This window comes from Haemorhous mexicanus (assembly GCF_027477595.1).
Source record: "Haemorhous mexicanus isolate bHaeMex1 chromosome 35 unlocalized genomic scaffold, bHaeMex1.pri SUPER_35_unloc_2, whole genome shotgun sequence".
Taxonomy (NCBI): Eukaryota; Metazoa; Chordata; class Aves; order Passeriformes; family Fringillidae; genus Haemorhous; species Haemorhous mexicanus.
In genome coordinates this window covers 91,143-117,446 of record NW_026775988.1, presented here as the reverse complement: position 1 = coordinate 117,446, position 26,304 = coordinate 91,143, and the positions used below count along the sequence as shown (strand labels likewise).

At 66.4% G+C, this 26,304-nt stretch overlaps 2 protein-coding genes across 4 annotated transcripts; both read left to right on the top strand.

Moving 5' to 3' along the window:
• Positions 1–1,004: 1,004 nt before the first annotated feature.
• PRICKLE3 (prickle planar cell polarity protein 3) lies at positions 1,005–15,887 on the top strand. The gene is given in 11 exon segments (XM_059837415.1): positions 1,005–1,069; positions 2,118–2,189; positions 2,994–3,096; positions 3,098–3,175; positions 4,680–4,793; positions 7,356–7,493; positions 9,901–10,110; positions 12,826–13,009; positions 14,617–14,829; positions 15,229–15,512; positions 15,801–15,887. Coding segments are annotated over 11 exon segments (1,548 nt in total).
• A 654-nt stretch (positions 15,888–16,541) lies between these two features.
• PQBP1 (polyglutamine binding protein 1) lies at positions 16,542–26,304 on the top strand. Of its 3 annotated transcripts, none has more exons than XM_059837408.1 (8): positions 16,542–16,638; positions 16,803–16,813; positions 17,893–18,035; positions 19,090–19,201; positions 21,131–21,240; positions 21,894–21,986; positions 23,559–23,619; positions 23,712–26,304. In XM_059837408.1, exons 3-8 carry the CDS (start codon positions 17,969–17,971, stop codon positions 23,860–23,862), a joined length of 594 nt encoding a protein of 197 aa, XP_059693391.1. In that variant the 5' UTR covers positions 16,542–16,638; positions 16,803–16,813; positions 17,893–17,968; the 3' UTR covers positions 23,863–26,304. The 3 variants fall into 3 exon arrangements, with proteins under 3 accessions (XP_059693391.1, XP_059693390.1, XP_059693393.1); XM_059837407.1 differs by lacking the exon at positions 16,803–16,813 and adding an exon at positions 16,671–16,689 and having other exon boundaries at positions 16,564–16,639; XM_059837410.1 differs by lacking the exons at positions 16,542–16,638; positions 16,803–16,813 and adding an exon at positions 17,076–17,091.

The following is a 26,304-nucleotide window of genomic DNA, read 5'->3' as shown; positions in this document are numbered from 1 at the left end:
AAAATCCAAAAGCCCCAAATCCCCCAAATCCCCCAAATCCCCCAAACCCCCCAAAACCCCAAATCCCCCCCAAATCCCCAAATCCTCCCAAATCCCCCAAATCCCCCCAAATCCCCCAAATCCCCCTCAAATTCCCCAAATCCCCCAAAATCCCCCCAAATCCCCCCAAAATCCCCAAAACCCCAAATCCCCCCAAATCCCCCAAATCCGCCCAAACCCCCCAAATCCCCCAAATCCCCCCCAAATCCCCCCAAATCCCCCAAACCCCCAAACCCCCAAATCCCCCAAATCCCCCCAAACCCCCAAATCCCCCAAATCCCCCAAATCCACCCCAAATCCCCAAACCCCCAAATCCCCAAAACCCCAAAACCCCCCAAATCCCCAAATCCCCCAACCCCAAATCCCCCAAATCCCCCCAATCCCCCCAATCCCCAACCCCCAACCCCCAATTCCCCAAATCCCCCCAATCCCCCAATCCCCTAAATTCCCCAACTCCCCCTAACCCCCAAATCCCCCCAACCCCCCACTCCCCCAACCCCCCCCATCCCCCAAATCCCCCCAAATCCCAAATCCCCCAAATCCCCCAAATCCCCCAAAACCCCAAATCCCCCCAAATCCCCCAAACCCCCCAAACCCCAAATCCCCCAAATCCCCCAAATTCCCCCAAACCCCTCAAATTCCCCAAATCCCCCCAAAATCCCACCCAAATCCCCCCCAAATCCCCCCAAAATTCCCCAAACCCCCCAAACCCCCCAAATCCCCCCAAATTCCCCCAATCCCCCAAACCCCCGATCCCCCCCCCGCTTTAACCGATGGGCGTGGCCACCGCCGCTGCGGGGGCGGAGCTTCTCCGTTGCCAAGCAACACCAGCGGGCGGGATCCGCGGTGGGCGTGGCCTCGTGCGGGCATAGGCGGGGCTTACCCCGGCGGCGTACCTGGAGGGGGCGTGGCCTCGCGCAGGTGAGGGCGTGGTCACGGCCGAGGGGGCGTGGCCAAGGCCCGCCATGTTCAGCCGGGGGTCGCGGCGGCGGCGATCGGAGCGAGCCGTGAGGGGCGGGGGGCGCGGGGGGTCTGGGGGCGTCTGGGGGGATTTGGGGGGCTCTGGGGGGGGCTGGGGGGTTTTGGGGGGGTCTGAGGGTGCTTTGAGGGCGCTTTGGGGTTTTTCGGGGGCCCTTTGGGGGTTTTGGGGGGCGCTTTGGGGTTTTTTTTGGGGGCTTTTGGGGGGCGCTTTGGGGGTCTTGGGGGGGTTTTGGGGTTTTTGGGGGCCATTGTGGGGTCTTGGGGTGTCTGGGGGCACTTTGGGGTTTTGGAGGCTTTGGGGTTTTTGGGGGGGAGCTTTGGGGTTTTGGGGATTTTTTGGGGGGCCCCTTCGGGGTTTTCGGGGGGCATTGTGGGGTTTTGGGGGGTCTGGGGGCACTTTGAGGCGGTCTGGGGGGTTTTGGGGGGGTCTGGGGGGTTTTGGGGGCACTTTGGGTTTTTGGGGGGGTCTGAGGGTGCTTTGGGGTTTTTTGGGGGCGCTTTGGGGCCGATTTGGGCGGCTCTGGGGGGCACTTTGGGGTTTTGGGGGGGTCTGGGGGGTTTTAGGGGAATTTTGGGGGGCACTTTGGGGTTTGGGGGTTCTTTGGGGTTTTAGGGGGTCTGGGGGCACACTGGGGTCACTTTAGGGGCGATTTGGGGGGTTTGGGGGGCACTTTGGGGTTTTGGTGGTGGTTTTGGTTTTTGGGGGGCACTTTGGGGGTACTTTAGGGGCGATTTGGGGGGTTTGGGGGGCACTTTGAGGTTTTGGGGGCACTTCGAGGGTTTTGGGGGCACTTTGAATGTTTTGGGGGGGTCTGGGGGGTGCTTTGGGGGCACTTTGGGATTTTTGGGGGGGTCTGGGGACGGTTTTTGGGGTGGGGGGTCTCTCCCATCCCCCACCCCGCAGGCCGTTTTTGGGGTCCCGCCCTGGGATGGGAGGGGGGTTTGGGGTCCCCCTGACCCCCCCCAGGCTGTTTTTGGGGGTCCCCCGCTGGGATGGGAGGGGTTTTGGGGTGCCCCAGACCCCCCAGGCCGTTGTTGGGGTGCCCCCCTGGGACGGGAGGGGTTTTGGGGTGCCCCTGACCCCGCTGTGCCCCCAGGACCCCGAGCGGGGGCCGGCCGTGCCGGGCGTGCCGGGAGCTCTGCCCGGGCTTCCAGGAGCACCCCTGGAGGTGAGGCCGGGTCGGGGGGCTTGGGGGGCTTGGGGGGACCCCCCCGAGGCTGGGAGGGGGATTTTGGGGTGCCCCACATCATCCCCCGGGGCTGGGATGAGGATTTTGGGGTGTCCCTGGGCTGGGATTGGGATTTTGGGGTGCCCCCATTGCTGGATTTCGGGGTGCCCCAGGATCAGATTTTGGGGGTCCCTCATGACTGCATTTTGGGGTGCCTCTTTATCGGATTTCGGGGCGCCCCAGGATCAGATTTTGGGGTTCCCCTGACCATATTTCGGGATTCCCCCAATTTTGATTTTTGGGGTGCCCTGACTGTATTTGGGGTGCCCCCTGACCCAGTTTCGGGGTGCCCCCTGACCCAGTTTCGGGGTGCCCTGATCCAGTTTCGGGGTGCCCCCTGACCAAATTTCGGGGTGCCCCCTGACCCAATTTCGGGGTGCCCCCTGACCCAGTTTCGGGGTGCCCTGACCCAATTTCGGGGTGCCCCCTGACCCAGTTTCGGGGTGCCCCCTGACCCAATTTCGGGGTGCCCCCTGACCCAGTTTCGAGGTGCCCCCTGACCCCAATTTCGGGGTGCCCTGACCCAATTTCAGGGTGCCCTGACCCAGTTTCGGGGTGCCCTGACCCAATTTCGGGGTGCCCCCTGACCCAATTTCGGGGTGCCCTGACCCAGTTTCGGGGTGCCCCCTGACCCAATTTCGGGGTGCCCCCCTGACCCAGTTTCGGGGTGCCCCCTGACCCAATTTCGGGGTGCCCTGACCCAGTTTCGGGGTGCCCCCTGACCCAATTTCGGGGTGCCCCCAGGAAGCTCTGCCAGCACTGCAAGTGCCCGCGGGGGGAGCACGTGGGGGGCGGGGTCCCCCCGGCCCTGCAGGGGGTCCTGGCCCGGCTGCTCCCCGACTCCCACCCCCCCCCCCGGCTCCGAGGACTCGGGGGGCTCGGCCGAGGAGTTCGCCTGGGCCCCCCCCGGCCTCAGCCCTGACCAGGTAACCCCCGCTGCCCCCCCCCGGGACCCCCCAAACCCCCCGAGGGATGGAGACCCCCACCCCATCTGAGCCCCCCAAAATGTCCTGACCCCCCCTGAGCCCTGCACAGACCCCAAATTCCCCCCTCGGGACCCCCAAAAACCCCTCAGGGGATGAAGCCCCCCCCCCAATCCCTGTACCCCCCCCATCTGTGCCCCCCCACCCACCCCCGAGACCCCCAAAACGCCCCAAGGGTTGAAGCCCCCCCATCTGTGCCCCCCAAAATGTCCTGACCCCCCCCGGGACCCCCCTGAGCCCTGCACAGACCCCAAATTCCCCCCTCGGGACCCCCGAAACCCCCGAGGGATGGACCCCCCCCCATCTGTGCCCCTCAAAATGTTCTGACCCCCCCAGGCCCCCCTGAGCCCACCCCCCCCCCCCATCCAGGACCCCCCCAGGCCCCCCCAAACCCCCAGGTGTGTCAGTTCCCTCACTTCTCCCGTGAAGCCCCGCCCTATTAAGCCCCGCCCCGCTAAGCCCCACCCCCTGGCCAGGTGTGTCAGTTCTTCTCGCTGCTCCCGTTAAGCCCCGCCCCATTAAGCCCCGCCTCCCAGGTGTGTCAGTTCCCTCACTTCTCCCGTTAGCCCCGCCCCGCTAAGCCCCGCCCCCCAGCTGTGCCAGTTCTTCTCGCTGCTCCCGTTAGCCCCGCCCCGCTAAGCCCCGCCCCGCTAGCCCCGCCCCGCTAAGCCCCGCCCCCCCAGGTGTGTCAGTTCTTCTCGCTGCTCCCATTAGCCCCGCCCCGCTAAGCCCCGCCCCGCTAGCCCCGCCCCTCTAAGCCCCGCCCCCCAGGTGTGTCAGTTCTCTCGCTGCTCCCGCTAAGCCCCGCCCCGCTAAGCCCCGCCCCGCTAAGCCCCGCCCTCCCAGGTGTGCCAGTTCTTCTCGCTGCTTCCGTTAGCCCCGCCCCGCTAAGCCCCGCCCCCCAGGTGTGTCAGTTCTTCTCGCTGCTCCCATTAGCCCCGCCCCGCTAAGCCCCGCCCCCCAGGTGTGTCAGTTCTTCTCGCTGCTCCCATTAGCCCCGCCCCGCTAAGCCCCGCCCCGCTAAGCCCCGCCCCCCCCAGGTGTGCCAGTTCTTCTCGCTGCTCCCGTTAGCCCCGCCCCGCTAAGCCCCGCCCCGCTAGCCCCGCCCCTCTAAGCCCCGCCCCCCAGGTGTGTCAGTTCTCTCGCTGCTCCCGCTAAGCCCCGCCCCGCTAAGCCCCGCCCCGCTAAGCCCCGCCCTCCCAGGTGTGCCAGTTCTTCTCGCTGCTTCCGTTAGCCCCGCCCCGCTAAGCCCCGCCCCCCCAGGTGTGCCAGTTCTTCTCGCTGCTCCCGTTAGCCCCGCCCCGCTAAGCCCCGCCCCATTAGCCCCGCCCCGCTAAGCCCCGCACCCCAGGTGTGCCAGTTCTTCTCGCTGCTCCCGTTAGCCCCGCCCCGCTAAGCCCCCGCCCCGCTAGCCCCCCCCGCCCCGCTAAGCCCCGCCCCCCCCCAGGTGTGCCAGTTCTTCTCGCTGCTCCCCCCCTCGCTGGTGCCGCGGCTCCGCAGTCCCGGGGAGCGGCACCGGCTCCGGGAGCTGCTGCGGCAGCTGCCCCCGCACGACCTCGAGGTGAGCGGGGGCCGGGGGGCTGGGGGGGCTCCCGAGGGGCTGGGGGGGCTCCCGAGGGGCTGGGGGGGCTCCCGAGGGGCTGGGGGTTTCCGGGGGGTCCTGAGGGTCTGGGGGGTCCCGAGGGTCTGGGGGGTCCAGGGGATCTGGGGTGTTCCGGGGGCTCCCGAGGGTCTGGGGGGTCCAGGGGATCTGGGGTGTTCCGGGGGCTCCCGAGGGTCTGGGGGGTCCCGAGGGTCTGGGGGGGTCCAGGGGATCTGGGGTGTTCCGGGGGCTCCCCGAGGGTCTGGGGGGTCCCGAGGGTCTTGGGGGGTTCCGGGGGGCTCCCGAGGGTCTGGGGGCTCCCCAGGGTCTGGGGAGTCCCGAGGGTCTGGGGGGGTCCAGGGGATCTGGGGTGTTCCGGGGGCTCCCCAGGGTCTGGGGGTCCCGAGGGTCTGGGGGTCCGGGGGGTCCTGTGGGTCCCGGAGGCTCCAGGGAATCTGGGGGGTTCTGGGGGCTCCCGAGGGGTCTGGGGGTTCCAAGGGATCTGGGGGTCCCAGGGGGTCTGGGGGGTTCCAAGGTTCTGGGGGTCCAGGGGTCCTGAGGGTCTGGGGGGGTCCGGGGGATCCTGGGGGTCTCAGGGGGGGTTATGAGAGTTCTGGGTGTCTGGGGGTCTTGGGGGGTCCTGAGGGTCTGGGGGGGGTCCGGGTGTCTGGGGGGGGGTCTGGGGGGTTCCAGGGGATCCTGGGGGTCTCAGGGGTTTTGAGGGTTCTGGGGGGGTCCCGAGGATCCAGGGGGTCTGGGGGGGGTTCTTGGGGGTCTGGGGGGTTTCAGGAGTCCTGAGGGGTCTGGGGGGGTCTCGGGGTTGGGGAGGTTCTGGGGGGTCCCGGGGATCTGGGGGGCTCCAGGGAGTCCTGAGGATCCAGGGGTTCCATAAGTCTGGGAGGCCCTGGGGGGTCTGGGGGGTCCAGGGGGTCCCAGAGGTCCCGGGGGTCTGGGGGCTCCAGGGAATCCGGGGGGTCCCGGGCGGTTCTGGTGGTCTGGGGAGGTCAGGGGGTTTCCAGGGGTCTGGGGGTCCAGAGGGTCCCAGGAGGGTCTTGGGGGTCTGAGGGAGTCCTGAGTATCCCGGGGGTTCCGAGGGTCCGGGGGGGTCTGAGGGTCTGGAGGGTCTTGGGGGTCTGGGGGAGTCCTGAATATCCCGGGGGTCCCGAGTGTCTGGGGGAGTCCTGGGGGTCTGGGGGGTCTTGGGGGTCTGGGGGAGTCCTGAATATCCCGGGGGTCCCGGGTGTCTGGGGGAGTCCTGGGGGTCTGGGGGGTTCTGGGAGTCCTGGGGGGTCCAGGAGTCCTGGGGTCTCAGGGGTTCTGGGGGGGGTCCGGGGGGTTCCAGGGTTCTGGGGCTCCAGGGGTCTTGGAGGTCCTGGGGGGTCCTGACGGTCTGGGGGTCCCGGGGGATCTGGGGGGTCCCGGGGGGTCTAGGGGTCCAGGGGGGTCCTGAGGGTCTGGGGGCTTCAGGGGTCTTGGGGGTCCGGGGGGGGTCCCAGGGTTTGGGGGGGGTTTGGGGGTTCTGGGTGAACCAGGGGCTCTGGGGAGTCCCGGGGGGTCCTGAGGGTCTGGGGGGTTCTGGGGGATCTGGGGGTATCCCGGTGTCTGGGGGTCCTGGGGGGTCCCAGGGTTCTGGGGGTCCTGGGGGGTCCTGGAGGGGCCAGGGGGTCCTGGGGGTCCCGGGGGTTTTAGGGCTTCCAGGGGGGTCTCGGGATCAGGGGGGTTCCTGGGGGTCCAGGGGATCTGGGGGGGTCCTGGGGGGTCCTGGGGGTGCCAGAGGGTCCCGAGGGTCTGGGGGGTTCCAGGGAGTCTGGGGGGGTCTTGGAGGGTCCAGGGGGTTCAAGGGGTCTGGGGGGTTTTTTGGGGGTCTGGGGGCTCAGGGGATTCTGGGGGTGTGGGGGGTTCAGGGGGTCTGGGGGGTCCTGGGAGGTCCTGGAGGGGCTGGGGGATCCGGGGGGTCCCGGGGGGTTTTGGGGCACTTTTGGGTTATTTCAGGACATTTTGGGGTAGTTTGGGTTATTTGAGGTCATTTTTGGGGCACTTTGCGTTGACCAGGGGCATTTTTGGGGTAGTTTGGGTTTTTTGAGGTCATTTTTGGGGTGCTTTGCGTTGTTTGAGGACGTTTTTGGGGTGGGTTTGGGTGTTCAAGGACGTTTTTGGGTGCTTTCAGGTTGTTTGAGGGTTTTTAGGGGGCACTTTTGGGTTATTTGAGAGCATTTTTGGGGTGATTTGGGTTATTTGAGGGCATTTTTGGGGCACTTTTGGGTTATTTGAGGTCATTTTTTGGGTGCTTTGCGTTGACCAGGGGCATTTTTTGGGTGCTTTGGGTTGTTTGAGGGCGTTTTTGGGGTAGTTTGGGTTATTTGAGGCCATTTTGGGGGTGGGTTTGGTGTCTCTAGGTAGTTTTGAGATATTTTGGGGGGATTTGGGGGATTTTTGGGGTGGGTTTGGGCTATTTGAGGCCATTTTTGGTGTCTCTAGGAAGTTCTGAGGTATCTTTGGGGGATTTTTGGGGTGGTCTGAGGCTCTCCCCCCCCTCTCCAGCCCCAGTTCTGCCACGACCTGGACGAGGTCGAGCGTCGGGAACTGAAACTTTTCGCCCAACGCCGAAAACGGGAGAATTTGGGCCAAGGGAGCGTCCGAGCCCTCCCCCTCAGCAGCGAGGGGGCCGTCTGCCAGCAGGTGGGGGCACCCCAAAAAAGGGCACCCCAAAAAAAGGGCACCCCAAAAAAAAGGCACCCCAAAAAGGCACCCCAAAAAAAGGACCCTAAAAAGGGCACCCCAAAAAAGGACCCCAAAAAGGGCACCCCAAAAAGGGCACCCCAAAAAAAGGACACCCCAAAAAGGGCACCCCAAAAAAAGGGCACCCCAAAAAGGACCCTAAAAAGGGCACCCAAAAACGGCACCCCAAAAAAAGGACCCCAAAAAGGGCACCCAAAAAGGACCCCAAAAAGGGCACCCCAAAAAAAGGGCACCCCAAAAAAAGGACCCTAAAAAGGGCACCCAAAAAGGACCCCAAAAAGGGCACCCCAAAAAAAGGGCACCCCAAAAAGGGCACCCCAAAAAGGGCACCCCAAAAAAAGGGCACCCCAAAAAGGGCACCCTAAAAAGGGCACCAAAAAGGGCACCCAAAAAGGGCACCCCAAAAAACGACCCCAAAAACGAGCACCCCAAAAACAAGCACCCCAAAAAGGGCACCCAAAAAGGGCACCCAAAAACAAGCACCCCAAAAAAAGGGCACCCCAAAAAAAGGACCCTAAAAAGGGCACCAGAAACTGCACCCCAAAAAAAGGACCCCAAAAAGGGCACCCCAAAAAGGGCACCCTAAAAAAGGGCACCCCAAAAAAAGGGCACCCCAAGAAGGGCACCCCAAAAACGAGCACCCCAAAAAAAGGGCACCCCAAAAACGAGCACCCCAAAAACGAGCACCCAAAAAAAGGGCACCCCAAAAAAAGGACCTCAAAAAGGGCACTCCAAAAAAAGGACACCCCAAAAACGGCACCCCAAAAAAGGACACCCCAAAAAGGGCACCCCAAAAAAAGGACCCTAAAAATGGCACCCTAAAAATCACAGCCCAAAAAATGAGCGCCCTAAAATGGCACCCAAAAAGGGCACCCCAAAAAAAAGGACCCTAAAAAGGGCACCCAGAAACGGCACCCCAAAAAAGGGCACCCCAAAAAAACGGCACTCCAAAAACAAGCACCCCAAAAAAAGGGCACCCCAAAAACAAGCACCCCAAAAAAAGGCACCCAAAAAAGGACCCCAAAAATGGCACCCTAAAAATCACACCCCAAAAATGAGCGCCCTAAAACGGCACCCAAAAAATCGCACCCCAAAAAAAAGGACCCGAAAAATCACCCCCAAAAACGACATCCCAAAAAGGGCACCCTAAAAATGGCACCCCAAAAATCACACCCCAAAAATCACACCCCAAAAATGAGCGCCCTAAAATGGCACCCAAAAAGGGCACCCTAGAAACGGCACCCCAAAAAAAGGACCCCAAAAACAGGCCGAAAATGGGCACCCCAAAAACGAGCACCCCCCCAAAAAAAAGGACCCCAAAAACGGCACCCCAAAAATGAACACCCTAAAAGGGCCCCCAAAAACGGCACCCCTAAAAAAGGCACCCTAAAAAGGGCACCCTAAAAAGGGCACCCCTAAAAAAGGCACCCTAAAAAGGGCACCCTAAAAAGGGCACCCCCCAAAATGGGCCGAAAACGGCACCCCAAAAATGAGCACCCTAAAATGGCACCCCAAAAAAGGCACCCCAAAAATGAGCACCCTAAAATGGCACCCCAAAACGGGCACCCCAAAAAAGGCACCCCAAAAATGAGCACCCTAAAAGTGAGGACCCCAAAAACGGGAATCCCATAACGGCACCCCAAAAATGGCACCCCAAAAATGGGGGTGGGAAGCCCCAAAATGAGGGGGACCCCCAAAGGGGGAGCGGGGATGGGAACGTTCGTGGGGGTCCCCAAATCAGAGGGAGGGGACCCCAAAACCGGGGGTGAGGGACCCCAAAACCGGGCGGGGGCTGTAAATGGGGGGGTGCACCCCAAATTCCCGGGATGCCTCGGCCCCCTGTTATGAGGGGTGGGGGCTAGAACCGGGGGGGTTACACCCCAATTCCCGGTGCCCCCCGACACCCCCGGGATGAGGGTTGGGGGCTCTACCGGGGGTCCCACTCCAATTCCCGGTTGGGGGCTGTACCGGGGTTCCCAGTCCCCGGTGGGGGCTGTACCGGGGGTCCCCCCATCCCCGGTGGGGGCTGTACCGGGGGTCTCACCCCAATTCCCGGTGGGGGCTGTACCGGGGGTCCCCCCGTCCCCGGTGGGGGCTGTACCGGGGGTCCCCCGTCCCCGGTGGGGGCTGTACCGGGGGGTCCCACCCCAATTCCCGGTGGGGGCTGTACCGGGGGTCCCCCCGTTCCCGGTGGGGGCTGTACCGGGGGTCCCCCCGTTCCCAATGGGGGCTGTACCGGGGGTCCCCCCGTTCCCGGTGGGGGCTGTACCGGGGGTCCCCCCGTTCCCGGTGGGGGCTGTACCGGGGGTCTCCCCCCGTTCGGCGCCCCCTGACCCGTGTCCCGCAGTGCGGGGCCGCGGTGCGCGGCGGGGCGCTGGCGGTGTTCGCGGCGCGGGCCGGGCTCGGGCTGTGCTGGCACCCGCGCTGCTTCCGCTGCCAGCAGTGCCAGCAGCCGCTCGTGGACCTGATCTACTTCTGCCCCGGCGGCGGCGGGCGGCTGCTGTGCGGGCGGCACCACGGCGACAGCGTGCGACACCGCTGCCCCGGCTGCGACGAGGTGCGGGGGGCATGGGGTGGGCATGGGGGATGTGGGGTGCGGGATGTGGGGTGGGGACGGGGGATGTGGGGTGCGGGATGCGGGGTGGGGATGGGGGCTGTGGGGTGGGGGAGTTAGGGGGTGCTCAGTGTGGTTATGGGGTGGCACCACGGGGACAGCGTGTGACACCGCTGCCCCGGCTGCGACGAGGTGCGGGGGGGATATGGGGTGGGCATGGGGGATGTGGGGTGGGGATGGGGGATGTGGGGTGGGGATGGGGGATGTGGGGTGGGGATGGGGAGTTAGGGGGTGCTCACTGTGGTTATGGGGTGGCACCATGGGGACAGCATGTGACACTGCTGCCCCGGCTGCGACAAGGTGCGGGGGATATGGGGTGGGCATGGGGGATGTGGGGTGGGGATGGGGGATGTGGGGTGGGGGAGTTAAGGGGTGCTCAGTGTGGTTATGGGGTGGCACCATGGGGACAGCGTGTGACACTGCTGCCCCGGCTGCGACAAGGTGCGGGGGGGGATATGGGGGATGTGGGGTGGGGGAGTTAGGGGGTGGGGATGGGGGATGTGAGGTGGGGATGGGATGGGGATGGGGGATATGGGATGGGGATGGGGGATATGGGGTGGGGATGGGTTTCTGAGGGGTGGTTATGGGGTGCTGGGATGTGGTTATGGGGTCCTTGGTCTGGTTATGGGGTGCTGAGGGTGCTTATGGGGTGCTGCCAGTGGTTATGGGGTGGTTTTGGGGTGCTCAATGGGGCTATGGGGTGGTTATGGGGTGCTATCAGTGGTTATGGGGTGGCACCAGGAGACAGCGTGTGGCACTGCTGCCCTGTTGCGAGGAGGTGAGGGGGGTGTGGGGTGGGGGATATGGGGTGCTATGGGCAGTTATGGGGTGCTGGGGGTGTTTATGGGGTGCTCAGTGTGGCTATGGGGTGCTGGGGATGTTTATGGGGTGCTCAGTGTGGTTATGGGGTGCTCAGTGTGGTTATGGGGTGCTATGGGCAGTTATGGGGTGCTGAGGGTGCTTATGGGGTGCTCAGTGTGGTTATGGGGTGGTTGTGGGGGGATATGGGGTGGTTATGGTGTGCTGGGAGCAGTTATGGGGTGCTGGGGGTGCTTATGGGGTGCTCAGTATGGTTATGGGGTGGTTGTGGGGGGATATGGGGTGGTTATGGTGTGCTGGGAGCAGTTATGGGGTGCTGGGGGTGCTTATGGGGTGCTCAGTGTGGGTATGGGGTGCTGTCAATGGTTATGGGGTGGCACCACGGGGACAGCGTGCGAGGAGGTGAGGGGGGTGTGGGGCGGGGATGGGGGATACGGGGTGGGGATGGGGTCCTCAGGGAGGTTATGGGGTGCTGGGAGCAGTTATGGGGTGGGGATGGGGTACTATGGACAGTTATGGGGTGCTTACTGTGGTTATGGGGTGCGAGGAGCAGCTATGGAGTGCTGTGGGTGGCTATGGGGTCCTCAGGGTGGTTATGGGGTGCTGGGAGCAGTTATGGGGTGCTGAGGGCAGTTATGGGGTGCTGTGGGTGGCTATGGGGTCCTCAGGGAGGTTATGGGGTGCTGGGAGCAGTTATGGGGTGGGGATGGGGTACTATGGACAGTTATGGGGTGCTCAGGGTGGTTATGGGGAGCTGGGAGCAGCTATGGGGTGGTTGTGGGGTGCTGAGGCTGGGTATGCAGTGGTTATAGGGTGGATATGGGGTGCTATCAGTGGTTGTGGGGTGGGGATGGGGTACTATGGGCAGTTATGGGGTGCTCAGGGTGGCTATGGGGTGCTGGGAGCAGTTGTGGGGTGGATATGGGGTGCTATCAGTGGTTATGGGGCGCTCAGGGTGGGTATGGGGTGGCCATGGGGTGCTCAGTGTGGTTATGGGGTGGTTGTGGGGGGATATGGGGTGGTTGTGGGGTGCTGGGAGCAGTTATGGGGTGCTGAGGGTGGTTATGGGGGGCCGAGGGGTTCTTTGGGTGCTGGGCACCCCCACATCCCCCCTTGGTTCCCCCCACCTGATTTCGGGGGTCTCAGGGGGTCTCAGTGCCCCTGACCCCCCCGTGCCCCCTCCCCAGCTGATTTTGGGGGTCTCAGGGGGTCTCAGTGCCCCTGACCCCCCCCGTGCCCCCTCCCCAGCTGATTTTGGGGGTCTCTGGCGGTCTCTGGGGGTCTCAGTGCCCCTGACCCCCCCCGTGCCCCCTCCCCAGCTGATTTTCGGGGGGCTCAGGGGGTCTCAGGGGTCTCAGTGCCCCTGACCCCCCGTGCCCCCTCCCCAGCTGATTTTGGGGGTCTCAGGGGGTCTCAGGGGTCTCAGTGCCCCTGACCCCCCGTGCCCCCTCCCCAGCTGATTTTGGGGGTCTCTGGGGATCTCAGGGGGTCTCTGGGGGTCTCAGTGCCCCTGACCCCCCCGTGCCCCCTCCCCAGCTGATTTCGGGGGGCTCAGGGGGTCTCTGGGGGGCTCAGGGGGTCTCAGGGGTCTCAGTGCCCCTGACCCCCCGTGCCCCCTCCCCAGCTGATTTTGGGGGTCTCAGGGGTCTCAGTGCCCCTGACCCCCCGTGCCCCCTCCCCAGCTGATTTCGGGGGGCTCAGGGGGTCTCAGGGGGTCTCAGGGGGTCTCAGGGGTCTCAGTGCCCCTGACCCCCCGTGCCCCCTCCCCAGCTGATTTTGGGGGTCTCAGGGGGTCTCAGGGGTCTCAGTGCCCCTGACCCCCCCGTGCCCCCTCCCCAGCTGATTTTCGGGGGGCGCTGGGCCGAGGCCGGGGGGCGCCGCTGGCACCTGCGCCACCTGCGCTGCCTGGAGTGCGAGGGACCCCTGGAGCCCCAGCAGCTGCCCGGGGGGGAGGGGCAGCCCCTGTGCCCCCCCTGCCGCGCCCGCCGCGCCCACCTGTGCGACACCTGCGGGGACCCCATCGGTGAGGGGGGCTGGGGGTCCCGGGGGGCAATCTGGGGCTCCCAGGGGAACTTTTGGGGGTCCCCAGGGGCAGTTTGGGGGTCCCCAGGGGCAGTTTGGGGGTCCCCAGAGGGGTTTGAGGGTCCCCAGGGGGATTTGGGGGTCCCCAGGGGCAGTTTGGGGGTCCCTAGGGGCAGTTTGGGGGTCCCAGGGGAACTTTTGGGGGTCCCCAGGGGCAGTTTGGGGGTCCCCAGAGGGGTTTGAGGGTCCCCAGGGGGATTTGGGGGTCCCCAGGGGCAGTTTGGGGGTCCCCAGGGGCAGTTTGGGGGTCCCCAGAGGGGTTTGGGGGTCCAAGGGGGTTACCAGGGGGGTCTGAGGGTTCCGGGGGGGAAATTTGGGGGTTCCTAGGGGAAGTTTTGGGGGTCCCCAGGGCAGTTTGGGGGTCTCCAGCGGGGATTTGGGGGTCCCAGGGGGGATTTGGGGGTCACAGGGTGGGTTTGGGGGTCCCGGGGGGGAATTTGGGGGTCCCCAGGGGGGATTTGGGGGTCCCCAGGGGGGATTTGGGGGTCCCAGGGGGTCCTAAGAGGGTCCCCTAGGGCAGTTCGTCAGTGCCTGGGGAGGTTTGGGGGTCCTAAGGGGGTTCAGGGGGGGTTCGTGGGGGTCCCTTACTGTCCCCACTGTCCCCTGTGTCCCCAGAGCTGCAGGACCCCCATGTCACCCACGGGGGGCAGCACTGGCACCCCCAGTGTCCCCTCTGTCCCCACTGTCCCCTCACTGTCCCCTCACTGTCCCCTCTGTCCCCACTGTCCCTCACTGCCCCCACTGTCCCCTCACTGCCCTCACTGTCCCCTCACTGTCCCTCACTGTCCCCTGTGTCCCCAGAGCTGCAGGACCCCCACGTCACCCACGGGGGGCAGCACTGGCACCCCCAGTGTCCCCTCTGTCCCCACTGTCCCCTCACTGTCCCCTCACTGTCCCCACTGTCCCCATTGTCCCTCACTGTCCCCATTGTCCCCCCAGTCCCCTCTGTCCCCACTGTCCCCTCTGTCCCCATTGTCCCCACTGTCCCCTCTGTCCCCACTGTCCCCTCACTGTCCCCACTGTCCCTTACTGTCCCCACTGTCCCCTATGTCCCCAGAGCTGCAGGACCCCCACGTCACCCACGGGGGGCAGCACTGGCACCCCCCACTGTCCCCTCTGTCCCCTCTGTCCTCACTGTCCCTCACTGTCCCCACTGTCCCCACTGTCCCTTCTGTCCCCTCACTGTCCCCTCTGTCCCTATTGTCCCCCCACTGTCCCTTCAATGTTCCCTCTGTCCCTCACTGTCCCCCCACTGTCCCCACTGTCCCCACACTGTCCCCTCACTGTCCCCTGTGTCCCCAGAGCTGCAGGACCCCCACGTTACCCACGGGGGGCAGCACTGGCACCCCCAGTGTCCCCTCTGTCCCCTCACTGTCCCCACTGTCCCCTCACTGTCCCCTGTGTCCCCAGAGCTGCAGGACCCCCACGTCACCCACGGGGGGCAGCACTGGCACCCCCAGTGTCCCCTCTGTCCCCTCACTGTCCCCTCACTGTCCCCTCTGTCCCCTCTGTCCCCTCACTGTCCCTCACTGTCCCCTGTGTCCCCAGAGCTGCAGGACCCCCACGTCACCCACGGGGGGCAGCACTGGCACCCCCTCCCCGGCTGTTTCCGCTGCGCCCCCTGCGGGCGCCCCCTGCTGGGCCGGCCCTTCCTGCCCCGGGGGGGGCAAATCTTCTGCTCCTCCCGCTGCGCCCCCCCGGCCCCGCCCGGGCCCCGCAGCGCCCCCCGGCGGCGCTCCTGGGGAGAGGCACCCCCGGCAGGTGGGACTGGGGGGACTGGGGGGGACTGGGAGGGACTGGGAGGGACTGGGAGGGAATTGAGGGACTGGGGGAGGACGGGGAAGGGGGCTGGGAGGGGCTGGGGGGGAACTGGGAGAGCACTGGGATGGACTGGGAGGCACTGGGGAGGGGGCTGGGAGGGTGGGGGGGGAGCACTGAGAAGGGTTTGAGGGTAAAGGGTGGAACTGGGATGGACTGGGCAGAAACTGGGAGGGACTGGGGGGAACTGGAGGGGACTGGGGGGGACTGGGAGGGTTGTGGGGGGTCACTGCGGTGAACTGGGGGGGACTGGGGGGGACTGGGGTGTTCACTGGGAGGAACCGGGCAGGGTAACTGGGGCTAACTGGGACGAACTGGGCTCACCGGGCCCCTCCCCCGCAGGCTGGCAGCCCCGCTTCCGCCGGGGGGGTCCCCACCGCCACTCCCTGCCCGAGCTGGGGGCCACGCCCCGCCCCTCCCCCCATGGCCCATCCCTGCCCGAGCTGGGGGCCACGCCCCGCCCCTCCCCCACCGGCCCCTCCCTGCCCGAGCCGGGGGCCACGCCCCACCCCTCCCCCCATGGCCCCGCCCCCACCCGCCACTCCCTGCCCGAGCTGGGGGCCACGCCCCATAGCCCCTCCCCCACCCGCCCCTCCCCCCACCGCCACTCCCTGCCCGAGCTGGGGGCCACACCCCGCCCCTCCCCCACCTGCCCCTCTCCCCATGGCCCCTCCCCCACCCGCCCCTCCCCCCACCGCCACTCCCTGCCCGAGCTGGGCACCGCCCCCCGCCCCTCCCCCCCCACCTCCCCTCCCCCCCCCGGGCCCCGCCCCTCCCCCCCTCGGGGCTCCCCCCCGGCGCTGCGGCGGGGGAGGGGCCGGGGCCGCCCCCGCTGGCCTTCATCCTCCTCCTCCTCCTCCTCCTCCTCGTGGGAGGGGCTGTTCCTGGGGGAGCCCATCCCCCTCCCCCCGCAGCTCCGCCCCCCTGGAGCTTCCCCGGGCCCCGCCCAGCGACCACGGCCCCGCCCACGGCCCCGCCCCCGCGGCTGCCGCCTGGCCTGACCCCCCAGTGACTGTGACCTCTCTGTGACCTCTCTGTGACCTCTGACCTTTCCAGTGACCTCTGTGTGACCCCTCTGACCCCTCTGCTGGCCCTCTGACCTCTCTTGGTGGCCTCTACCTCAGGGACCCCCTGGTGACCTCCTGCTGCTGACCTTTGACCTTTGACCTCTGCTCTCCTCTGGGGCCTTTGCTGCTGACCTTTGACCTGCGCCCCCCTCAGGCCTGTGCTGACCTTTGACCTCTGCCCTCCCCCCGGGCTGTGACCTTTGCACTGTGACCCCCGTGGCCGCCTCAGGGACCCCCCGACCTGTGCCCGGTGACCTTTGACCCCTCGAGCGCAGCTTTAATAAAGGGGCGGAGCCCCCGTTGGTCCCCGGTGTCCTTGGAGCCGCGGTGCCGTGAGGGGGGGCCGGGGCGGGCTCGGGGTGAGCCCCGGAGGGGCCCGAAGCCCCCGGAGCCGCCATTTTGAGCGGCGAACCCCCAAAAACAGCGCGGGGCCGCCGCCCCCCCCAACATGGCGGCGCCCATGCGGCTCCCGCGCCGCGCGCGTCGCTTTCCCGCGCGGTGATTGGCCGAGCGCCCGCGCCGTCCCGGCAGCCGATTGGTCGGGATGGGGTCATGGCCGGCGGAAAGGGCGGGGGGTTACCGGGGCAACGGGGGCGGGGCCAAGGTGGCAGAGCGGTCACGTGAGCGGCGCGAGGCCGGCGGCGGCTTCCGGTGGGAGCCGGGACCGAACTGGGACCGAACTGGGGTAACTGGGACCGAACTGGGACCGGACTGGGGGAACTGGGCACGAACTGGGGTAACTGGGACCGGACTGGGACCGGACTGGGGTAACTGGGACCGAACTGGGACCGGACTGGGGTAACTGGGAGCGAACTGGGACCGAACTGGGGTAACTGGGACCGAACTGGGACCGGACTGGGGTAACTGGGACCGGACTGGGACCGAACTGGGGTAACTGGGACCGAACTGGGACCGGACTGGGGGAACTGGGACCGAACTGGGACCGGACTGGGGGAACTGGGACCGAACTGGGACCGAACTGGGGGAACTGGGACCGGACTGGGGCTGAACTGGGAACAAACTGGGACCGGACTGGGGTAACTGGGACCGGACTGGGTAACTGGGACCGAACTGGGACTGAACTGGGGGAACTGTGACCGGACTGGGGTAACTGGGACCAGACTGGGACCGGACTGGGGTAACTGGGACCGAGCTGGGGTAACTGGGGCTGACGGGGTTCCGGGTGGTTCCGGGTGGTTCCGGGGCTCTCCGGGCGGTTCCGGTCTCCTTTGCCGGTTCCGGGGCTGTCCCGGCAGCTCTCGGGGCTCTCCCCGGTGCCCGAGGGGTTTCCCGGGACATCGGGGGGTCTCGGGAGGTCCCGGTCTGTCCCCAGCGTGTCCCCGGTGCATTCCCGGTTATCCCCGTGTTCCCTGCCCCCACCCGGTGTCCCGGTGTGTCCCCAGTGCGGACCCCCTGTCCCGGTGCTGTCCCGGTGCTGTCCCCGCTATCCCGGCTGCTGAGCCCTGTCCCGTGCCCCCAGCCCATGTCCCCGGTGTGTCCCCAGTCTGTCCCGGTGCCGACCCGGTGCTGCCCCCAGTGCTCCCGGTGCTGTCCCGGTGTGACCCCTGTCCCGGGGCTGTCCCCAGTGTTCCCGTGCTGTCCCCTGTACCGGTGTGACCTTGGTGCTGTCCCCAGTGTCCCCTGTCCCCAGTGTCCCGGCCATGCCACTGCCCGTGGCTCTCCGGTCTGACCCGGGTGCTGACCCCCTGTCCCGGTGCTGTCCCGGTGCTGTCCCCGGTGTCCCGGTGCTGTCCCCAGTGTCCCCGGTGTATCCCCTGTCCCGGTGTGACCCCAGTGTCCCCGTGCTGTCCCGGTGCTGTCCCCAGTGTCCCGGTGCTGTCCCCAGTGTCCCGGTGTGACCCCTGTCCCGGTGCTGTCCCCGGTGTCCCGGTGCTGTCCCAGTGCTGACCCGTGTCCCCTGTCCCGGTGCTGTCCCCAGTGTCCCCGGTGTGTCCCCTGTCCCGGTGTGACCCCGGTGTCCCGGTGCTGTCCCTGGTGTCCCCGCTGTCCCAGCCATGCCGCTGCCCGTGGCTCTCCAGTCCCGCCTGGCCAAGCGGGGGCTGCTCAAGCACGTGGAGCCCGGTGAGAGGGGGCGGGGCTTGGGGCTGGGGGTGTGGCCAGAGTAGGGTGTGGGCGTGGCCTGGGTGTGCCCGACTCCAGACCCCGAGTTCACGGTGGCAGGGTGGGGGCGGGGTTAAGGGCAGTGGGCGGGACTAGGTAGGGATGGGCGGGGCTGGGCAGTGGGCGGGGTTAAGGGTAATCGGCCGGGTTATGGGTGGTGGGCGGGGCTAGGGGGAGTGGGCAGGATATGGGAAAGTAGGCGGGGTTAGGCACAGTGGGCGGGGTTGGGGCAGTTGGGGTTGGGGCAGTGGGTGGGGCTAGGAGCAGTGGGTGGAGCCAGACAATGCCCCCAGAGCCTCGGGGTGGAGCATTCCATGGAGTGGGACAGTGGGCGGGGCTAAGGGCAGTGGGCGTGGTTCTGAGTTCTGGGTTGTGTTCTTAGCTGGGGCGGGGCTAAGGGCAGTGGGTGGGGCTCAGCTGTGGGTGTGGCTCTGGGCAGGGGGTGGCTCAGATGTGGGTGTGGCTCTGGTCTGTGGGCGGGGCTCTCATCCCAGCCCCACCCCAGATCAATGCAAAGAACTGGAGGAGGGCTGGGGCTGTGGGTGGGGCAGTGGGCGGGGCTTGGGATGGTGGGTGTGTCAGTGGGCAGAGCAGTGGGTGGGGTTTGGGTGGTGGGTGTGGGAGTGGGTGTGGCAGTGGGCAGGGTCTGGAATGGTGGGTGTGGCAGTGGCTTTGTTGGGGCGGGGCAGTGGGCGGGTGTGGGGGCTGTGGGTGTGGCAGTGGGTGGGGTCAGTCTGACAGCCCCACCCAGAGCCCATGGAGGAGTGGGGGCAGTGGGTGTGGTTTGGGCAGTGGGCGGGGTTTGGGTCTGTGGGTGTGGCAGTGGGTGTGTGAGGGGCGGGGCAGTGGGCGGGGCCAGTCTGACACCCCGCCCAGAGCCCGAGGAGGAGATCATCGCTGAGGATTGGGGCAGTGGGTGTGGTTTGGGCAGTGGGTGGGGTTTGGGGTGGTGGGTGTGGCAGTGGGTGTGTGAGGGGCGGGGCAGTGGGCGGGGCCAGTCTGACGCCCCGCCCAGAGCCCGAGGAGGAGATCATCGCTGAGGATTACGACGACGCCCACGTGGATTACGAGGCCTCGCGGCTCGAGGGGCTGATGCCGCCCTGGTACAAAGTCATCGACCCCACCTGGTGAGACCCTCCCCCACCTGGTGAGACCCTCCCCCTCTCGGTGAGACCCTCCCCCACCTGGTGAGACCCTCCCCCTCTCAGTGAGACCCTCCCCCACCCAGTGAGACCCTCCCCCACCTGGAGAGACCCTCCCCCTCTCAGTGAGACCCTCCCCCACCTGGAGAGACCCTCCCCCACCTGGTGAGACCCTCCCCCAACCAGTGAGACCCTCCCCCACCCGGTGAGACCCTCCCCCACCCGGTGAGACCCCCCTGCCAGCTTTAGGGACCCCCCCAGTTCTATAGGGGCTCTGTAGGGTCCATAGGGCTCTATAGGATTCTTAGAGCCCCCCAGCGCTCTATGGGGCCCTCTCTGGGCTCTGTAGGGTCCATAGGGCCCCCCAGGGCTCTGTAGGGTCTGTAGGGTCCATAGGGCTCTATGGGGTCTATAGGGCCCCCCATGGCTCTGTAGGGTCTGTAGGGTCCATAGGGCTCTATAGGGTCCATAGGGCCCCCCAAGGCTCTATAGGCTCTGTAGGGCCCCCCATGGCTCTGTAGAGTCCATGGGGCCCTATAGGATCCATAGAGCCTCCTATGGCTCTATAGGCTCTGTAGGGCCCCTCATGGCTCTATAGGGTATGTGGGGTTCCCTCATGGCTCTATAGGGTATGTGGGGTTCCCTCATGGCTCTATAGGGTATGTGGGGCTCCCTCATGGCTCTGTAGGGTCCATAGGGCCCCCTATGGCTCTATAGGGTATGTGGGGTTCTGTAGGGCCCATAGAGCTCTGTAAGGTCCATAGGGCCCTCTCTGGGCTCTATAGGGCCCATAGGGCCCCCCATGGCTCTGTAGGGTATGTGGGGCTCCCTCATGGCTCTATAGGGCCCATAGGGCCCCCCATGGCTCTGTAGGGTATGTGGGGCTCCCTCATGGCTCTATAGGGCCCATAGGGCTCTGTAAGGTCTGTAGGGCCCTCTCTGGGCTCTATAGAATTCATAGAGCCTCCTATGGCTCTGTAGGGTCCATAGAGCTCTGTAGGGTCCATAGGCCATACCATTCTCCCCCCATGCCCCCCCCCCACTCCTATAGGATCCAAAGAGCTCTGTAGGGTCCATAGGCCCCCCCCGGGCCCTATAGGATCCACCCCATCCCCCCTCATTCCTGCCCCCCCCGGCCCTATAGGATCCATACCATCCCCTCCCATGGCCCCTCTCCACCCCTATAGGATCCATAGAGCTCTGTAGGGTCCATAGCCCCCCATGGCCCCCCCCACCCCTGTAGGATCCATAGAGATCTATAGGATCCCTAGGCCCCCCCTATGCCCTATAGGATCTATGCCACCCCCCCCCAGCCCTATAGGATCCATCTCATCCCCTGTTCCCATCCCCAGCCCTATAGAATCCACCCCCCATGGTCCCCCCGGCCCTATAGGATCCATCCCCCATGGCCCCCCCGGCCCTATAGAATCCATACCCCCTGCACCCCCAGCCCTATAGAATCCACCCCCCATGGCCCCCCCCCGGCCCTATAGAATCCATCCCCCCCTGCCCCCCCGGCCCTATAGAATCCATCCCCCCATGGCCCCCCCAGCCCTATAGAATCCATCCCCCCATGGCCCCCCCAGCCCTATAGAATCCATCCCCCATGCCCCCGCCAGCCCTATAGAATCCACCCCCCATGGCCCCCCCAGCCCTATAGAATCCATCCCCCCATGGCCCCCCCAGCCCTATAGAATCCATCCCCCATGCCCCCCCCGGCCCTATAGAATCCACCCCCCATGGCCCCCCCGGCCCTATAGAATCCACCCCCCATGGCCCCCCCGGCCCTATAGGATCCATCCCCCTGCCCCCCCCGGCCCTATAGAATCCATTCCCCTGCCCCTCCAGCCCTATAGGATCCACCCCCCATTCCCACCCCCGGCCCTATAGAATCCATACCCCCTGCCCCCCCAGCGGGCTGCCCTACTACTGGAACGTGGACACGGACCTGGTGTCGTGGCTGTCCCCGAGCGACCCCAACTCCGTCATCACCAAACCCGCCCGGAGAGCGCGGGGGGCGGCAGGTGGGCACCCCGAAACCGGGGGGACCCCAAAACTGGGGGGGACCCCAAAACCCGGGGGGACCCCAAACTTGGGTGGGGGGGCCTAAAACCTGGGGGGGACCCCAAATCGGAGGGGAACTGGTGGGGATCCCCAAAACTGGGGGTGGGGGTCCCAAAAATCTAGGGGTGTCCCCAAAATCCTGGGGAGGAGCCCAAAAACTGGGAGGGTCCCTAAAACCCCTAAGGGGGGGGGCCCAAAATCCCGGGGGGAACTGAGAGGGTCCCCAAAACCTTGTGGGGGGAATTGGGGAGTCCCCAAAATTCAGGGGGGTCCCCAAAACTCCGTGAGGGAATGTGGAGCTCCCCAAACCTTTTGGGGGGGGGAGGGGGCTCTTAAAACCTCGCAGGTGGGGCTGGGGGTCCCCAAAACCCCGGGGGTGAACTGGGGGTCCCCAAAACCCCGGGGAGGGTCTGGGGAGGTCCCCCCCAAACCCTGGGTGGGGCGGGGGGGGGTCCCCAAAATCCTGCAGGAGGAACCAAGGGGATCACCAAAACGCCATGGGGGGATCCGGGGGGGGGAAAGGGGGGGTCCCCAAACCTCAGGGGGTTCTGGGGGGTCCCTCCGGGAGATTTGGGGACCCCCAGCCCCCCCTGAGCCCCCCGTGGGCCCGCAGAGGCCGAGGAGCCCCCCGAGAAGGAGGAGGCGCCGCGGGAGCGCCGCGGGCACCGGCGCGAGGAGCTGGCCCCCTACCCCAAGGGCAAGAAAGGTACCGGGAGGGGGGGGGGTCCCCCCGAATTTTGGGGGGCTCCGAGGGCATCTCAGGGGTTTCCAGAGAGGTTTTGGGGGGTTCTGCAGGGAGTCCCGGGATTTTGGGGGGTTTCCAGGGTTCTGGGGGGATTCCCCCAGGATTTTGGGGGGCTCTGAGAATTCCGGGGGGGGAATTTGGGGGTCTCCCCAAGATTTCGGGGGGCTCCGAGGAGGGGGGGGTCCCCTGGATTTCGTGGGGCTTTGGGCATTCTGGGGCAATTCCTCATGATTCTGGGAGGCTCTGAGTGTTTGGGGGGGATTCTCCTGGGAATTTGGGGGGCTCTGGGGGGGATTCCCCCAGGATTTCAAGGGGCTCTGAGTGTTTGGGGGGGATTCTCCTGGGAATTTGGGGGGCTCTAGGGGGGATTCCCCCAGGATTTCAAGGTGCTCTGAGTGTTTGGGGGGGATTCTCCTGGGAATTTGGGGGGCTCTGAGGAGGGTCCTGGGGATTTCAGGGGGGTTCCAGGGGGGCTCCCCAGGGATTTTGGAGGGCTCCGAGGGGGGGGTCCCCGTGGATTTTGGGGGTCTCCGGGGGGTCCCCGTGGATTTTGGGGGGCTCTGGAGGGGGTCCCTGGGATTTTGGGGGCTCTGAGAAGGGTCCTGGGGGTTCCAGGGGGGATTCCCCTGGGATTTTGAGAGCTCCGAGTGGGGGGGGGGTCCCTGGGATTTTGGGAGCTCCGAGGGGGGGTCCCCGTGGATTTTGGGGGTCTCCGGGGGGTCCCCATGGATTTTGGGAGCTCTGAGGGGGGGTCCCTGTGGATTTTGGGGATCTCCGGGGGGGTGGTCCCGTGGATTTTGGGGGGCTCCGGAGGGGGTCCCTGGGATTTTGGGGGCTCTGAGGAGGGTCCTGGGGATTTCAGGGGGGTTCCAGGGGGGATTCCCCTGGGATTTTGGGAGCTCCCAGGGGGAATCTCCATGGATTTTGGGGGGGTTCCAGGGGGGATTCCCCTGGGATTTTGAGAGCTCCGAGTGGTGGGGGGTCCCGTGGATTTTGGGAGCTCCCAGGGGGGGTCCCCGTGGATTTTGGGGGGCTCCGGAGGGGGTCCCTGTGGATTTTGGGGGCCCCGAGGAGGGTCCTGGGGATTTCAGGGGGGTTCCAGGGGGGCTCCCCAGGGATTTTGGAGGGCTCCGAGGGGGGGGTCCCCGTGGATTTTGGGGGTCTCCAGGGGGTCCCCGTTGATTTTGAGGGGCTCTGGAGGGGTCCCTGGGATTTTGGGGGCTCTGAGAAGGGTCCTGGGGGTTCCAGGGGGGATTCCCCTGGGATTTTGAGAGCTCCGAGTGGTGGGGGGTCCCGTGGATTTTGGGAGCTCCCAGGGGGGGTCCCCGTGGATTTTGGGGGGCTCCGGAGGGGGTCCCTGGGATTTTGGGGGCTCTGAGGAGGGTCCTGGGGATTTCAGGGGGGTTCCAGGGGGGATTCCTCTGGGATTTTGGGAGCTCCGAGGGGGGGTCCCCGTGGATTTTGGGGGTCTCCGGGGGTTCCCTGGGATTCTGGGGGTCTCCGGGGCCGCGCTGACCCCCCCGTGCCCCCCAGGCGGCCGCAAGGACGAGGAGCTGGACCCGATGGACCCCAGCGCCTACTCGGACGCGCCGCGGTACGGGAGGGGGTCCCGGGATCCCGGGGGGGGGTTTTGGGGTGCCCCGGGCTCTGGGGGACCCCCGTGACCCCCTCGCCGTGTCCCCGCAGCGGGACCTGGTCCACGGGGCTGCCCAAGCGCAACGAGGCCAAGACGGGCGCGGACACGACGGCGGCCGGGCCCCTGTTCCAGCAGCGGCCGTACCCCAGCCCCGGCGCCGTGCTGCGCGCCAACGCCGAGGCCTCGCGCGGCAAGGACTGAGCGGCGCCCCGGGAGCGGGACACCCCGAAACCGGGACACCCCCAGAATGGGGCACCCCGGGAACGGGACACCCCCAAACCCCCACCATCCCACCCAGGAACCACGAAACCGGGACACCCCCAGAATGGGGCACCCCGAAACCGGGACACCCCCAAACCCCCACCATCCATCCCACCCAGAAGCCCCGAAACCGGGACACCCCCAAAATGGGGCACCCCCAAAATGGGGCACCCCGGGAACGGGACACCCCCAAACCACCACCATCCCACCCAGGAACCCCGAAACTGGGGCACCCCAAAATGGGGCACCCCGGGAACGGGACACCCCCAAAATGGGACGCCCCCAAAATGGGGCACCCCGAAACCGGGACACCCCGGGAACGGGACACCCCCAAAATGGGGCACCCCGGGAACGGGACTCCCCCAAACCCCCACCATCCATCCCACCCAGGAGCCCCGAAACCAGGGCACCCCAAAACCAGGACACCCCCAAACCCCCACCATCCGTCCCACCCAGGAACCCCGAAACTGGGGCACCACAAAATGGGGCACCCCGAAACCGGGACACCCCCAAAATGGGACACCCCCAAACCCCCACCATCCATCCCAGGAACCCAGAAACCGGGACATCCCCAAAATGGGGCACCCCAAAACCGGGACACCCCCAAACCCCCACCATCCATCCCACCCAGGAGCCCCGAAACCGGGACACCCCCAAAATGGGGCACCCCGGGAACGGGACACCCCCAAAATGGGACACCCCGGGAACGGGACACCCCCAAACCCCCGCCATCCATCCCACCCAGAAGCCCCGAAACCGGGACACCCCCAAAATGGGGCACCCCGAAACCCCCACCATCCCACCCAGGAACCCCGAAACTGGGGCACCCCCAAACCCCCACCATCCGTCCCACCCAGGAACCCCGAAACTGGGACACCCCCAAAATGGGGCACCCCGAAATTGGGGGCACCCCCAAACCCCCACCATCCATCCCACCCAGGAGCCCCGAAACCGGGACACCCCCAAAATGGGGCACCCCGGGAACGGGACACCCCGGGAACGGGACACCCCCAAAATGGGGCACCCCGGGAACGGGACACCCCCAAAATGGGACACCCCCAGAATGGGGCACCCCGGGAACGGGACACCCCCAGAATGGGGCACCCCGAAACCGGGACACACCCCAAACCCCCACCATCCATCCCACCCAGGAACCCCGAAACTGGGACACCCCCAATATGGGGCACCCCGAAATTGGGGGCACCCCCAAACCCCCACCATCCCACCCAGGAACCCCGAAACCGGGACACCCCCAAAATGGGACACCCCCAAAATGGGGCACCCCGAAACCAGGACACCCCCAAACCCCCGCCATCCATCCCACCAAGGAACCCCGAAACCGGGACACCCCCAAAATGGGGCACCCCGAAACTGGGGGCACCCCGAAACCCCCACCATCCATCCCACCCAGGAACCCCCAAAGCTCCGGGGACCCCGAAACCAGGGACACCCCCAAAAATGGGGCACCCCGAAATTGGGGACACCCCAGAACCCCCACCAGCCCCTGCAGGGACCCCCAAAGCTCCGGGGACGCTCAGCCCCCAGCCCGGGTGAGCCCCTCACACCCCAGAGACCCCCAAAGTTCCCCGGGCACCCCAAGGCTGAGGGGTTCCCCCAAACCCCCCAAGGGGTCCCCCAAATCCCCCAGAGCACCCCAAAACATCAGGGGGTCCCCCAAATCCTCCAGAGCACCCCCAAAACATCAGGGGGTCCCCCAAATCCTCCAGAGCACCCCAAAACATCAGGGGGTCCCCCAAATCCTCCAGAGCACCCCCAAAACCTCAGGGGGTCCCTCAGGACCCCTCAGAGCACCCGGGGTCCCCCCAAGCTCAGGAGGATCCCCTCAAACCCCAGGGCCCCCCCAGTGCTTCGAGGGTCCCACAAACCCCCCCGGGACCCCCAAAACCCAGGGGTGCCCCACATCCCCCGGGACCCCCCAAACCCCTCCCAGGACCTCACAGACCCCGAGGGACCCCCAAAGCTCGGAGTTCCCCCAAAGCCTCAAACCTGGGGTCCTCCCAACCCCTGGGGGTCCCCCCGAAGTTCAGGGTCCCCCCAAACCCTCAAATCTCGGGATTCCCTTAAACCCCCAAACCTGGGGTCTCCCCAAAGTTCAGGGTCTCCCCAAACCTCCAAACCCGGGGTTCCCCCAACCCCCGAGGGTCCCCCCAGACCCCCAAACCCCTGAAGGTCCCCCCAAAGGTCGGGGTCCCCCCAAAGTTTAGGGTCTCCCCAAACCTCCCAACCTGGGGTCCCCCACACCCCCGAGGGTCCCCCCAGAGTTCAGGGTCCCCCCCAAACCCCCGAGGGTCCCCCCACCCCTGGGGTCCCCCAGCCCCCCTTTATTGCAATAAAGGCGCCGCAGCCCCGGGAATGGAACAA

Excerpts from the sequence above, each read along its gene's own strand:
- PQBP1 (XM_059837408.1), top strand. The coding sequence starts at position 17,969 with ATGCCGCTGCCCGTGGCTCTCCAGTCCCGCCTGGCCAAGCGGGGGCTG. Across the intron at positions 21,987-23,558 it reads CTACCCCAAGGGCAAGAAAG|GCGGCCGCAAGGACGAGGAG; the intron begins GTACCGGGAGGG and ends CGTGCCCCCCAG. Across the intron at positions 23,620-23,711 it reads GCCTACTCGGACGCGCCGCG|CGGGACCTGGTCCACGGGGC; the intron begins GTACGGGAGGGG and ends GTGTCCCCGCAG.